General features: G+C 36.5%; 3 protein-coding genes across 3 annotated transcripts in view; all 3 read right to left on the reverse strand.

Moving 5' to 3' along the window:
* Nucleotides 1-574: 574 nt before the first annotated feature.
* LOC136267481 (probable serine/threonine-protein kinase roco5) lies at nucleotides 575-2,850 on the reverse strand. Its single transcript, XM_066062646.1, has 2 exons — nucleotides 2,726-2,850; nucleotides 575-1,520 (listed from the first exon to the last, which is right to left on the reverse strand). Exons 1-2 carry the CDS (start codon nucleotides 2,773-2,775, stop codon nucleotides 575-577), a joined length of 996 nt encoding a protein of 331 aa, XP_065918718.1. The 5' UTR covers nucleotides 2,776-2,850.
* On the reverse strand, nucleotides 2,794-12,448 carry LOC136267482 (uncharacterized). The gene is made up of 3 exons (XM_066062647.1): nucleotides 11,872-12,448; nucleotides 2,914-3,306; nucleotides 2,794-2,849 (listed from the first exon to the last, which is right to left on the reverse strand). Exons 1-3 carry the CDS (start codon nucleotides 12,446-12,448, stop codon nucleotides 2,794-2,796), a joined length of 1,026 nt encoding a protein of 341 aa, XP_065918719.1.
* Nucleotides 12,449-12,508: 60 nt separating this feature from the next.
* The window catches only part of LOC136267483 (uncharacterized), a 12,896-nt gene continuing 12,203 nt past the window's right edge, over nucleotides 12,509-13,201 (reverse strand). The window contains exon 9 of the mRNA XM_066062648.1: nucleotides 12,509-12,530. Within this exon, the coding sequence (XP_065918720.1) occupies nucleotides 12,509-12,530 (22 nt within the window). The remainder of the gene's footprint in view (nucleotides 12,531-13,201) is intronic.

A 13,201-nucleotide genomic window follows, 5' to 3' on the forward strand; every position in this document is an offset into this window, starting at 1 on the left:
TTTGAACCCAAGTTCGTTTGGGCCCTACTCCATGCATAGAACTACATGTACAATCGGCAGCTCAATTTTTGTAACAAGACTGTGTAAATAGCAGATTCTCTTACTGCAATATTGCCAAACATTTACGGTCACTTAAAATGCCAGCACATTATATGCTTACTTCCCACACAGTGATATATTATGCCAACATATATAGTTGCCGCACAACTCTTGCAAATAGTACATTTACTGTAATCATCAAATAAAAAGACTCACAGTAAATAATGTAATGTTATTGCATGATGTATAGTTAGTTACACATTGTTTGTTACATATAATGGTGCTATGTTTTCAAAATATTGAAGTATTTTATGTGATCTGTTGATGATCAAAAAGTGCATGATGCTATTTTTTCAAAAAAAATTCAAGCTCTTTAAAACTATTTTGTAATGTGGGCTTTGATGTACGTATGTAACTTGTAAAGTATAGGGGTGCTATTTTTTCTTTTATCTGGTGCTATTTTTCATAAACTTGTATCTTATTTTTTGTATGAGAGTTTCTATATGTATGTTATTGTAGAATATTCAACTACAAGTTATCTCTTTGATATTTTCTTCGTGGCAGTCATCTGCTGTTCAATCTGTTTTGCAACTTCCTCCAAATCTTTAATGTCTGTAAGTGTGAAAATCAGTGTAGACCAGGTCTTTGGTCCCACTCCATTACTGGTGCTCAACCAGGTTCTTAACATTTCATCGCAGCATTCAGCTGGATCATGGTAGCATTTTAGAGTGGTCAGGACATATGTTAGTAACTTAGCAAGCCAATTTGGAGACAAAATGATAATGTTGGATAGGCCTGAAACTTCAGCAAAGTGAAGAATAGTACCTTTTTTATGTAAATGTTGTAAAGCCTTTTTCACTTCACCTTCAGATAAGCCACAGTTTTGTGCTACGTCTTTGCCTTGAGGAAGTGTGATAACACTGACTTTATCTTGGTAAGCCAAGTGAAGAAATTTTCGTTCCATTTTTAAATATCGAATTGGTCGTGGTTGCTTATTGGTGAAGGCAATTTTTGTTATTACTTGTTTGAGCTGGTTGATAACAATTGGGTCTCGTTTTTTATTGCTCATGAAAAATATTGATGGAGACCCTTCTGTAAACAGCTCATTATTTTTTGACCCTGCAATGTGATTTAAGAATGGTTTTCCTTCTAATTCTTTCAACAGAACAGGGACTATTTTTTCAAAAGCTATTTTTCTTGCCACTGTTATATCTTCATGGAGTTCATCAATGTGAGTGGCAACAAGCACATATGTAGGAAGTAGTTTGGAGAAATCATCTTTGCTGGTGCTTTCACGGCTAACACGAGCAGTGACAACTTCCATCCAGTAACATATTGATTTGATGCCTGACTTAGAAGGGGTGATGTCATTAGGGTATCTTCGATCAGGGACATCATACAGTGACTTTCCAGCATTAAATATAATGAGACAAATCACTTCATCAGATAAAAATAATCCATGTGTGTGCTGGCCGGAATACCTGCATGTAAAGGGATATATACATAGACTGGATAGTAAGTAATTATAAAGTATCCAATCACATTGTTCACAGCACCACTTTTATGGTTGGTATCACAAAGCATTTTTAATTTTGCAATTCAGCTACAGTATGTATTTCTTAGTAAAGTAGCTAAATGCATATCGACATGTACATAAGCAAAAATGTCAACATTACTCTACAGCAATATATAGCTCCACACATTTCACAAATGAAACAAGCCAAATTTAATAATTTATACACCCTGTAATAACTGTATATCAGTGTTAATAACAGCTGGACTTTTTCAAACCTGAGAAGCCTATTTATGTGACTGTATCATGCTCGTAAGTCATAACCATAAAAGGTGTTGTGTTTCCAATCCATTATGTGTTCTATTATTTATGCTTCTACTAAATGCTATATTTCTCCAGTTGTGAGCAGTTGTGAAAAGTACAACAATGAGCTATGATCTAGATTTTGAACAAGAGACAGCAGAAAGTAAACCCTCACACTCTGTTTTAGTGCCCTCACTTAGATTGCATAGGTGCCATAACACACAGTTTTCAAGAAGTTCAAGTTACCCTGTGTTTCAAGGTCTAATTATTATGTAATCATACATGTTGTACAGTTACGTACAGAACAGGTACATTAGAACATGCACACATATTTCAGTCATATTGATCTGTGGAAGAAATATACAGTAGTTTTTATACCTGCTAAGTTTATAACTATACAGTTTGCACAAACATATACTCTTGCAGCTATACATAAGTTACAGAACATGTTAGAGAAAGGTGAATAAAGACGATAAGGGAGTGCTACTATACTTGCAAGAAATGTGCTTTTATACTTGTTCTGTAAGCTTATTACTATGTAAAAATCAAAGAGATCATTATGGTACAAGGACTGAATACAAGTAGAGTTAATTACAAAACTAATGGAAAAAGGAGAACTTATTCAAGTCCGGAATTGGCACATAGGACCAAATGAATACCAGCTAGCAAAATAGACTTGAGGACATGTATATAAAATGTATGCTCATGTAAAACTGGACAATTGAAATATTTCTAAACTTGTTGATGAACTAAATGAAGCTACTACATGTTATTCACAAAATGCACATGTAGCCACGCATATACATTTCATTCTTTCACAATACCAGGTATAACACCAGTACTTGCATATACATAACTACATATACTCACCTGTTGGCCAGCAAAGTCCCATAAGTGAATATACTTCTTTTCTGGATCATATAGTTCTTGCAGAGATTTTAGTTGTTGAAACTCTTCTTTTGAAATAGGAGTAAACTTTTTGTGAGGTTGCAACCTTTTGTCAGTTTGTGATGAACCACCCCATTTGAAAAATGCCGTTATCTTTGATAATATCCCACCATGTTTGGCTTTTGTTTCAACTACAGGTTGATTTTCCTTTATTGGTGAAGGTACAAAAGGTGTTGTTGTAGCTACTGACTGATCATCTTTTACATTTGAGGACAAGAAATATTCAGTCTCAAGAAAAGTTCGTTTTTCTAGATTTATCATTTTTTCAGAATCATCCATAAGCTCCCAGTTGGCAGCTGTGGTGACTCCAATTTCAAATTGATCTGCTCCTTCTGTTGGAGCTGTATCCTCCTGAAAACTCTTTCCCACAAGAGTATCTCCTAGACATGACTTGCCTGACCCCTCATATCCTAGCAACACTAGACGTGCATCTGATGATGGCAACATTCCATCCATGTAGCCTTTGCTAATTTCTTCATGTGTCCATCGTGGCCCGTTAAGAACTATTGTGTAAGGGATTGCAATTATAAATCATTTGTATGCCCAACAAATATAAATGACACAATTTTTCGACTGAAACCACCATAAAGTTTTATGTTACATCCAATTCCCATAAAATTGTAAAGTATATATGTGACCGGATCTGCGAAAACCCGACATAATAGCACAAGCCTAAATTTACATTGAATGCAATGGGTAAAGTTTTATTTAGAAAGGATTAATCTGGATTTCTATTAGCTAGTTGGCTGGATAGCCCAAATTAATCACATGTTTGTATAGTTTGTAGTCCAATTTGGTGATGACACTATAATAAAGATCAGTAAGTTGCGTGGTAAAGAAATAGCTATACAAAACAAATTTAAAAATGGGTTAATGTCACTACAATATTGCAGCTAATTATTTTCATGTGCCTAATAACTAGGTAATTAATTGTGCAAATGTGTATGAAAATAAATGACAAAATTACTATACTGATATCAACATGTATACAGAGTATGTTGTTTTGGATTGTAGTTAAAGTTAATTTAAACATTTCCACAATTCCACCATAGCAAAAAAATTCAATCTATAATGCAAAGTTAAAATCAATTCAATTGGGGGTCTGGTCATACAGTAGAAATAAAAGTTTCATCTATAAAAGCCAGCTTTGCTATTGCAGTTCACATTCTATTTACGTTGCAGTTGCCAAAATGAAGATGACTTCTAAAAGAATGCAATGAGGTCATCTACATCTGAAGCTATACTAGTGGACAGGGGTGGATCCAAACTTTTGGAAAGGGGAAGGGACAAAATGAAGTGGCACTACATTCTCTGGTTTGGTAAGGTGAGACCAAAACACAAAAGTTACAGCCTGCTGGCAATAGCTGCCCACCTCACCAACTATGTATTAATCACTGATAAAGTTCATAAAAATACTTACATAGCTTGCTACACACTGTTGTATTATCTAATACTGTGACTGTTTTATTAGAGTGACTGCTTTACATGATTAGAGTATTGCGATCTTGGTATACTAAAAAATTTTGGAGGGTGGTCAAGAGCCCCCCACTCCCCTGTATCCGCCACTGCCAGTGAACTATCTCATGCAGTGTTATTGCTACTCAGTAGTATACCCATTACTTAAGTTGGGTCTAAATCAGTCCACTGCATAGCTGCAGGTGTAGGCAACCTCACTCTTGATCCTATACTAGAATTGAAAAATTCTCCATGATTATATGATTTTTAATGGTATGGATCACAAATGATTACAAATATTGTTTTATGTAAGGTCATATGTGATTGATGGCCGATTTCGATTGTTCTGACATGAAAAAAAATTGAAAAATTCCTAACTTTTACTGGTGCATTTTAGTGACATAATTGTGATTGGAGCGGGAACTACACAAAGAATGGCTTGTATTTAAGTCTGAATGCCACCACACCAAATACTAATCACAAAGTGGCTAATTCTCTTTGTTTTCTGCTAATGTTCCATCCATTACTCAGTGCTACAAATGATAAACAGTATGAGAAGTTCTAAACTGCAATCAATCCATTCACTACAGAAATTACAAAATATTTTGTTTACATAAACAGAACTAGGAAGCCATGCTGTTCTACCTGCAAATCAACACCTATGAGGTAGCTACTGGAAAAAGAAATGAGACACAAAGAAGGGCAAAGGTAAGTCCATTATTGCTGCTGTAGTAGTCAAAAATACACATCTTGCACCTAAATGATGTCAAACAGTGAAACGATCAAGCCTGTTGCATTAACCATGGTCAACTTACTGCTGATGTCATAAGTTAGTCAGTGTAGAAAATTCAGCTAAATACAAATTAAAGATCTATAAAACTTATTGTAAGTGTTTGCAGTTACTCTGGAGACACATTTGGCTTAAATGTACCTAACCAATACTGCCAAAGTGATGTGAAGGAAATCTAAGGGTAGCTTCTTTATTTTCGCCAAACAAGAACATATATAGAAGCTCTACTATAGAGTATAGCCTAAACCACAACAGCCAAGCTGGGTGAGTCTCCCAAGAATGGCAGGGTAAAAAAGTTGTGAAGCGGTGGCCAAGAATTTGCTGCAATGATATTAATGCCAGCCTACAAAAACAAACATAATATACTTTACTACAATAAACAAACCAAAATACACAACAAAATACAAAACAAGGGTGACTCCACATTAGTACTTATATAGTAAACGTTGGAAAATTTTTAGTTAGCAATCTTCAAGGATTTGAAATGACACACTGTTCTAAAGAAACACTGTATTGATGAAAAATGAGCATCTCTGTTAGTTGATGGTAGACTGTAGAGACAGGTGAATAGTAGCTACTGAATGATGGTACATATCATTGAGTAGACTGATTGAAGCTTGACTGGAGAGATAGCTAAAACTCCCAGATCCAACAACCGCTCTATTTAGACAACTATATCTAGTATAGCTGGATATCTTTCAAGCTTCCACACTACAGCAGCATACTCTAGAATTTGGCAAATGATAGCTTTTTTATGCAGTACACTGTTGCAATCAAACATTGATCTATGCAAATGGTTTGCAGTTTAACTTAAAGTCCACTAACAGGCCAAGATACTTCACAGGGTTACTCCAAGAAATAGGCTGCCGCAAAAGAATGAAATTGGCTTACATTGGATTATTGAATTGGTGATTTTGATTTAGCTGCCAATGATTAGTCCAATGGGTAAATGGCAGTGAGATCATCTTAGAGGGCTAAACAATTCTTGAGAGTGTTAGCTGGAGCATACAGTAAACATTATCATTCAGCAAAAACTTAACAAAACATTGCTTAACAACATTATATCTAAATCGTTTGCATAAAGCAAAAAAAAAAGGTTGACCTAAGATAATTCTCTGGGTAACTCCAGAAGTGACACTGGCCAATACAGTACTGCATTACTCTCTAAGTAGGAGGCAATGCACAGTACTGTATTACTCTAAACATAGAGCATTCAGTTAAAAGTGTTACTGTAGATTTGAAGTCAGGTAGAGAAGAACTGAGCTTGTGGAACTGAAACTAATTATGAGTGTCAACAATGCACCACAGAAGTGAGACTGATCACGTCTGGTCTGTATACTAGGATTGTGTTTGTCATTGCATTTGTGTGTGTATATATAAGGACAGTGTTACTTGAAATTCTGTCGGTTAGTCTAAAAGAAGAGTGGGTATTTGTCGACATAAGTTGTTGAAAGTTGCAGCACTCATCAATAGAAATGGAGCAATATGTCCACAGGCTTAGTTGACATTCAAATAGTAAAGTTTGGTATGAACACATGCCTCAAATATCTACAGACAATTATGGATGCATCAATATTCCATTTATCGATATACATTGCAATATTTTCTGCCACAATACAATATGGCTATTGTTGCATTGCAATATATGCCAAGGCTGTGGTTTGTAGATAATTACTTTATACCTATTGGTGGCTATACTCATCAAAGATATCAAAACTATACCAGAAATTAATTAAATATAAATAGTCAACCAGAAGCTATAACATCAATAAATAATGCTGATTGTAGTACTAGCCAACTAGTAACTGTTGTATTGAATTGTGGATACCACTGTCTGCTGTATCTCATCATACAGATAAATATACTATGTAATACGATACTGCAATGTTTTAAAAGACAGCAAGCAATATGGTGTTTACCTGTATTGTTACAACAGACAGTGTGTAAAAAGTTGCAAACTGATTGCAGGAGGACTAGGATTGACCGTAATCGTTGCCATACAAGACCTCTTATTTAGCTGCATGAAATCTGCTGGGATTGAACAGTATTTTGATGCAAAGAAAGTTAGTGAGCAGGCAGGAAGCAGGATTCAGCTACAAACCAACAATAAGCTAGGTGACTGCTCAAATAGAGTATAATTATATTGACTGTTCTATTAGCTAATCAATCCAGACTATGGTAGATGTCAATGTCTTGTAGGTTTTGTTGATGAACATCTGTAAATGCACAGCTAAATTTAGCAGTTTTGTTGTAACACAGTAGTAGTGTATTTCTGAAATTGAATTTTCGAAAAATTCAATGCAAGAATTGTGCTACGTATTTCTGAAATAGAAATACTGGTTGCTAATGTGCCAGAAACATAATTACCAATTATAGTGGCCTGAATTGTAGCTACATGTATAGTTTTCATAATTGAGTTCATTATTTTTTTTACACTGTACAGTGGCCAGTGCTGAAGGTCTGACAGCAACTTGTACTGTAGCCTTTGGAAATTAAAAATGAAGTATGGGCAACTGATCTATAGCTACTAAGGTGAAACAGAAAAATATCCCCTAGCCCCAGGATTTGTCATAAGCTGCAGGCCACCCAATGTCTAGTCAGATACCACACCCTAATAGAGCAGTCAGTGACTATTTATTCCATTAGAGTATATTATATTATTTTTATAGGTGTGAAATTGTCTCCAGATTCAATCTCAGAAAGCAATTTTTTGAAAAAGTTCTGGGGCTAACCTAAGCATGCTGCAAATGTTGATTATGCTTGTACAACTATGATGTTGGTGGTGGTCATAGAAGAATGATCTCACAGTTACCTACCCAACTTGTAGATGCTGCGGCTTCCTCCGCCCCTGTATACGGTAGGCTATCTGTAGCTATGAGAATTGTCAAAAGCAAACTTCATTTTAAATAAGGATCAGTCTATTTTGCTTTTTTTTCCACCTATTTTTCTTTCCAGCAATTCTTTTATTTTTTCACCTATTAGCTATGCTCCATATTTTGCTCAAGAATTATAAATTTTGCTCAGCACTGATCTTTGTTAATTGAATATTTCCAAGTGCAAAGCTACAGTTTCACCTTAAAGTGACAGTTCTATTAGAGTATCTCAATCAGCAATTACTTCTAACATGTAAAGCAAGAAGCTAGATAATATTGCTTAACACGTGTGACTGTTTTATTAGGGTATCTCAATTGTCACTTGTTGTTCCTGTAACAATTAGCTATGCATTGTCGATATTTTAGTGTGTCTGACTGTTCTATTAGAGTATCTCAATCTTTTGTGCAATTTTTATGTCCAGTTCACAAAATTGCACCTATTATGCCAGCATTTTGCTCATTGCTTTTACCCACCCATTATGCCAAAAATTTTGCTGGCAGAATCAACACGTCCCTAATTTTAAAAGACTATGCTTTATCACCTTTCTTGAAAATGGTTGAAACACTTGCACACGTGATCAATTACAGCAATATTATAGTGAATTGTGAGGTGATAGGAGACACAGGTGGATGATGATAAGCAAGGAGTCAAATTTGTCTGGACTTAGCTACCAGTTAAAACAACCAGCCTTCCAGCATTCTGGATCATGTGAAAATCAGCATTGCTTGCTACAAATTACCTTTTGCTATTCACAAGTCACTACTATAGTTTTCTTACAGCATCCCAGGCCATGATAAACTGTATCATTCACTGACTTACTTCTCGGTTACATCTCCAGATTTATACGTTAAGCCAGTAAAAGCATTACATATGTTTGTGCACCATGAAGCATATTATAGCACTTGGGCTTCGTCTCAAGCCACAAATATAGAACAAGGTAAAGATGATATTTAACATAATTATTGCACTTGCCGTGGTGCTGTAATTAGTATGTAACAGTTTCAACATCTATCAATAGTTCTGTATTATCAACTTAACACAATACAATTAATATTATTACAAAATCTTATACCATGTTTACTATTGTACCTAATGGTTACTACCCTGCTATGTGCCATTATGAAACACTTAGTGTTATCACATTATTATACGTTTCACTTTGTGTTTGTAATGTAACAGACTAGTGTAACTATTCATTGTGGAATTCATCATGTAGAGTACATGTGGACAAACATACATACATGAAACTTTCTGCATTTGACAAACTTTTGCATCTTTGAAGTGTTCTCCAACAAATTTACTGTTTTTATATACATAGTACAAATTAGGAATTCACAAACTAGCAGGAATCACTACAATAACAAGTTCCTAAACAAGGAGGATCATGTGACCTGAAGTATTTAATAAACAAGTTGGTTTATTGTATGTAATTAGCTATGTGGACTAAAGTAGGAATTAAACTTATACTTCAGATAATGATTCCCCTGGACTAAGAACTTTTTATTGTAATGTACCACTCTGCGTGGGCAGTTCAAAGGCACCGCCAGTGCCATAATCTGTATATTGCACTGCTGCAGACCGCAGCGAATGCATTATAACTTATAACGCACTGGTTGCGGTTTTGTAGACCACAACGAGTGCATTATAGACGGGTTGCCTTTTTAAGGCGTGGTCGTTTTACCGTAAATTTTCCACATACTTTCCGAGTTCGCTAAGTCAAAAATGTATTACGGCTATTGGAGAAAATGAACGTTTCGGTTAACTTTAGCAAGCAAGAGTTAGCCAGCCTTCAGAACAAAAAGTATGTTATAGAGAAAGGTTCGAGCTATAACATATCCAGCGTGTAAGGTGAAGGCTGAACGAGAAGATGATTTTCTCTCAATCTCGGGTTTTTGGAAAGCGATAAAACTCGCTGAAAACATTCTTTGTAAGACTTTGCTACTACTTAGAATGATAGACTGGATGATTTTAACTCATCTTGTACCTTTGAAGAACCAAAAACGTTTGTCAAACTATTTTAAAAAATGGGTTTTTTGTTGACTTCTTGACCAACATTGTAATCATGCGTAAAACGGAAAGTCGCGTTTTCTCGCGTTACACAAGGGACACGACCTAAATAGGCAACCCGTCTATAAGTTATAAAGCACCGACCGCAGTGCAATATACAGATATTGCACTGGCTGCGGTTTTGTGCAGCATAGCACAAGTGCCGGTGGCGAAGACCACTACGACACCTAACCTAATAGGTGGAAAGACACTACACAGATCACTCGAATTCTTTTATAGCCTGACATGTAAAGGTCGATTGTGGGCCATAACGTCACCAATACGTATAATGTTTACAAGCAGCCAATGGCGATCAAAAAAGCCAACGCGGGTGGCCACAACTCTATAGTCTACATATATAAACGTACTTATACACCTTACTAGTCTGGTGCCATCTTAGCCCAGATTAAACTGTAGTCCACTTCGACAATGACTCAATAAAACAAATATATTCTAAATAATACTAACCTTTACGTTCGATTGTGGTAACCAGTTTTTTTACGGTACTGGGCTTTGCAGTGTGAGGACTCTGATTTTCCTTTCCCCAAACCCCTGTTGTAATTAATTGTGTTTGTAGTTTAGTTGTAGAGTAATTTGTATTGTAACTGTATTAAATTAAAAAAAAGTTTTGTCATGCCACCAGATTCGAGTTTAGCCAGTGTGAATAGTAAGAATTAGACTAATATCATTTAGTAGTTAGGTTTTGTTTACTTAAACCGTCTATTTAGCTGCTTTTTTTTGCTCGAGAGAATCACTATGACGATTAGTCTGGTGCTTAGTCTATATGGCACGCTGGCATGCTGAGCACTACATGATGAGAGTGGAACAGCGAATGCAGGTTAGTGATATAACCCATAGCGTACTAGCTTTCAATATCTCAGGTGGCTGCAGTACTGCAGGGGGAACGTCATTGCAACGTCAGGCTTGGTTACCCACAATTGATGTTAGAAACCTGGCCTTTATAAGTGTTACAGCTGTCTTGTGAGACTCTCCCCACCTATTAGGTGAATGGTGCATAACAGTTATACAACGTGCACTCATGCTCTGCCTGTATAAACGCACTTGCCTTCGGGCCTGACGGCCCTCAGGCTCGTGCGTTTATATCAGGCAGAGCACTCGTGGCCGTTGTATAACTATATAATAATCACTTGTAAATTAATATTAAGGTTCTGATAGTGAAATTTAACTGGATCACTACACATGTAGATATTACAAACAATACATATAGTTCTCCCACACATCACACCATATATAACTACTATATTACTGTGGCAACTGCTAGTCCTTTCCGTAACAACTATTATTGTATATAATAAAGTTCACTGAAGCTTAAATTTGTATAGCCTATAGCCCAATAGCAATAATTTGATTCTTGCCACATAATGCATGACTGAAATCATAGCTTATTGGACACAAGCTGGTCAAGCAACATCCTGAAATCATTCTCACATTTTCATCTGAGTATTACCAAGTGTACTGGACATCAGTTTACTGACAACTACCAGATGACAATAACTACACATGTATACATAGCCATATTGTCCATTGACCACATATGGTGTTGAATAATACAAATTGCGATCAATCAAAATTTCTCCCTGTGGCTACATCAAATATATTCTTATTCACAAATTTGGTCACATTGTACACTATTACTGTTGGTCACTAACAATGTGGTTATATGATACTTATCAGTAACAAAGTTCACCACATCCACTCTGTTTGTGTGATCAGCTACAGCAGGTTTATAGTAAATGAGAGAAATAGAAATTTAGAAACATTAAAGTTTAGTTTGGTGAAACCTTATTAATCACCAAATAATATCCCAACACATTCTTACTACACATGGTAAGCTACACAGAATGATCATAAATTAGTTGATCATGTGAGTAGGTTCACTTACCAGATCTAGTGATCCTGGTCTCAACACATTTATCCCAATGGTCCACTACCACAAATAAATTGTGATCTTTACTAACAATGTTCCTAAAGGCCACTCCTTGTGACCGTCCATCAACAAGGAATGACAAGTCACCATTTCTGTCTAGTCTTAAACCAACTCTGTTACCTTCCCTTAAGTCATTAAGGTTTTGATTACTATAACTTGTTGTCATTAGTTCATGACTGAAGTTATTGTATAAATGAGTATCACCCCAAACAAAGTGATTTGGAGCATTATACGAGTAATCTGGTACATCATTGTGTGTTAATTCCTTGTCCTTACTAATCTTCATCACACCGAATTGAACTGAGCCTAACCATCCACTACCATAACGAACTATTTCTACTTCGAACTCCGATACTCCTTTAAGAGGCTTTTCACCATACACCACACCGAAAAACGCACTATTCCCAGGATTTTTTTTACTTGCGGATAACCCATTTTCACTAATTACCATACGCCGTCCACACACTTTAGAATATCCAAATGTGATCACTTCTGATAACTGAAAATCCGACCCTTCACTACGATCAGCCATCGCTAAACCATAATCACTACATTGTAGAGCCACGCCTTCCTACAAGCAAAATCACGTGGTCTACAAGATTTCTCTAGAATTCCTATGGATATAGTTACATGAAAATAACAAGGAGAAAACATCCTGACCAGTGGCGATTCTAGACCTGACCTACAGGGGGGGCCAAGATAGGCTTCAAAATGGAGGCAGACCACGATTGGAGTCAGACACGAGATTACAGCTCGGATTACAGGGCTGTGCTGCTGCCTTAGCTGGATATGTAGCAAATCTACAGAGAACACGTCTGGCCAACATTATAAGGCTGTCCACCAGTAAACCAGTGGCGATTCTAGACCTGACCTACAGTGGGGGCCAAGATAGGCCTCAAAATGGAGGCAGACCACGATGAAGTCCAGACACGAGATTACAGGGCTGTGCTGGCTCCTTAGTGGCTGATATGTAGCAAAATCTACAGAGAACACGTCTGGCCAACATTATAAGCTGTCCACCAGTAAACCAGTGGCGATTCTAGACCTGACTTACAGGGGGGGGGGGTAGTCTGGCGCCGCCCGCCTTCGCATAAAGTAAGGGTCTGGTGAAATACAGATACTAATCATTTCTAGCGCCCAGATTCGGCGCTAGCCAATTAGTGCATGCCAATGACGTTCACACAGAAATCGCCTTGGCAACACAATGCTTTTGTTCGAATTGAAGTGCAATCATCTGACGTACTAGCATACGTACGCTGTCTAATTGAATTCCTTTGAAATGATA

Source organism: Dysidea avara, chromosome 9, assembly GCF_963678975.1.
Source record: "Dysidea avara chromosome 9, odDysAvar1.4, whole genome shotgun sequence".
Taxonomy (NCBI): Eukaryota; Metazoa; Porifera; class Demospongiae; order Dictyoceratida; family Dysideidae; genus Dysidea; species Dysidea avara.